Source organism: Euphorbia lathyris, chromosome 3 (assembly GCF_963576675.1).
Source record: "Euphorbia lathyris chromosome 3, ddEupLath1.1, whole genome shotgun sequence".
Classification (NCBI taxonomy): Eukaryota; Viridiplantae; Streptophyta; class Magnoliopsida; order Malpighiales; family Euphorbiaceae; genus Euphorbia; species Euphorbia lathyris.
Genome location: NC_088912.1, coordinates 38,205,143 through 38,206,831, shown reverse-complemented (window position 1 = coordinate 38,206,831; position 1,689 = coordinate 38,205,143). Strand labels below are relative to the sequence as shown.

The window sequence follows — 1,689 nt, the reverse complement described above, 5'->3', positions numbered from 1 at the left end:
AACACTTAACCATTAATCACTAAATCACTACCTTAAAAACACACAAAATGAACTTCTTATCCTTCTCATTCCTCCTCATTACATTCCTCAGTTTCACCAACATTCAAGCCCAATCACCGGCGGCAGCTCCGACCAAACCTAAAGCCAAACCCCCGGCACATCCACCTTCTCCACCTTCCCCACCACCTCCAGCAGCCACTGCTCCGTCACCGGCAATGGTCCCAATCCAGACATCAAAAGGCCCTCTAAACGTCGTCAAAGTACTCCAAAAAGCCGGGCATTTCCAATTCTTTGTCCGGTTAATAAAATCAACACAAGAAGACATCCAATTATTCTCCCAGCTCAATGATTCAAGCGATGGAGTAACCATTTTCGCTCCGACAGACGGTGCATTTTCGAGCATCATTAAATCAGGGACACTTAACTCCTTATCCGACCAAGAAAAGATCAAACTAGTTCAGTTTCATATAATCCCAAAATTCCTGTCTACTTCACAGTTTCAGTACGTGAGTAATCCGTTGAAAACTTTGGCCGGAGCCGGAGCTAGATTGGCATTTAATGTAACAACAAGTGACAATTTAGTGAATGTGACAACTGGACTTACTCGTACTTATGTTTCAGGAGTTGTGTATACTGATGGTAAAGTTGGGATTTATCAAGTTGATAAGGTTTTGCTTCCGATGGACTTGTTTGCCCCTAAGCCTCCTGCTCCGGCACCGGCTCCGGCTAAGCCTAAAAAGGAAGATGGTGGGGAAGAAGCTGCTGCTAGTCCTGCTGTGGTGACAAAGGATACTTCTGGTGCAGTAAGAAGGAATGATTTGGTCATTTTAAGTGTAATTGGTATGATGGGTGCTATATTGTTTATGTGACACTGAAGACTTCTGCTGCAGCCTCTCTGTGTTGATTTTTTTTTTTTTTTTTCACATTTTTGGTATTGGCTATTTGTTTCAATTGTATCCTTTTATTTTGTGAATAATTTTGAGGGGTTTTCTCTTCATTTTTATTTTATTTTTTCAATTTTTTTTATTTCTGTTATGTGAATTTTGTAATGCGAAGTGAAGATACGTACTTCTATTGTTGAATTTTTGTTGGGTGTTATATCAAGTCACAAATTCCCACCCCTAGTCTCATGAAATGACGAAACTGCCTTTATTGGTTTTGGTTTTTGAATTTTTTTTTCTTTCTACAAAACACGGGCGTGTGGCTATCACATGCCTCACCACGTGGTGGAGTGTGATAGTCACATGCCTCACCACGTGGTGAGGCGTGATGTTCACATGCCCCACCGGAAAAGCCCGTTTTACAGCATTTCTACGGATCGACCCCGGTTTGGTGAGGCATGTGACTGTGGGCATGTGAACATCACGCCTCACCACGTGGTGAGGCATGTGGCTATCATGCCTCACTATGTGGTTCCAACCCGTCCATGACTTGATCACGACATCCACTTCATTTGGACTAATTAAGTTGTACATATCTTAATCAAGCCGCTTGCAAGAGTTCAGTTCGTTATGCTTTGATCTCGGCTTTTGGTTCCCTCTTGCTATCGGCTTGAGGGAGGGTGTTGGAGATAATTATTGTTAATTATCTCTTTAGCTATCAACGGATAACTATTAGGCTTGTTTAGAGTTATATAATAACTAGTGTTTATGTTTATCTCTCGGTCATGAATCTTGTCATCTACACATC

The 1,689-nt window shown here is 41.7% G+C and overlaps 1 protein-coding gene across 1 annotated transcript; it reads left to right on the top strand.

Moving 5' to 3' along the window:
* LOC136224420 (fasciclin-like arabinogalactan protein 12) lies at nt 1-1,084 on the top strand. Its single transcript, XM_066012754.1, has one exon. The coding sequence runs from the start codon at nt 48-50 to the stop codon at nt 867-869; it is 822 nt and encodes a 273-aa protein (XP_065868826.1). The 5' UTR covers nt 1-47; the 3' UTR covers nt 870-1,084.
* Nucleotides 1,085-1,689: the final 605 nt, after the last annotated feature.

What these genes read in the sequence shown, in the direction of transcription:
- LOC136224420 (XM_066012754.1), top strand. Translation starts at nt 48, where the DNA reads ATGAACTTCTTATCCTTCTCATTCCTCCTCATTACATTCCTCAGTTTC.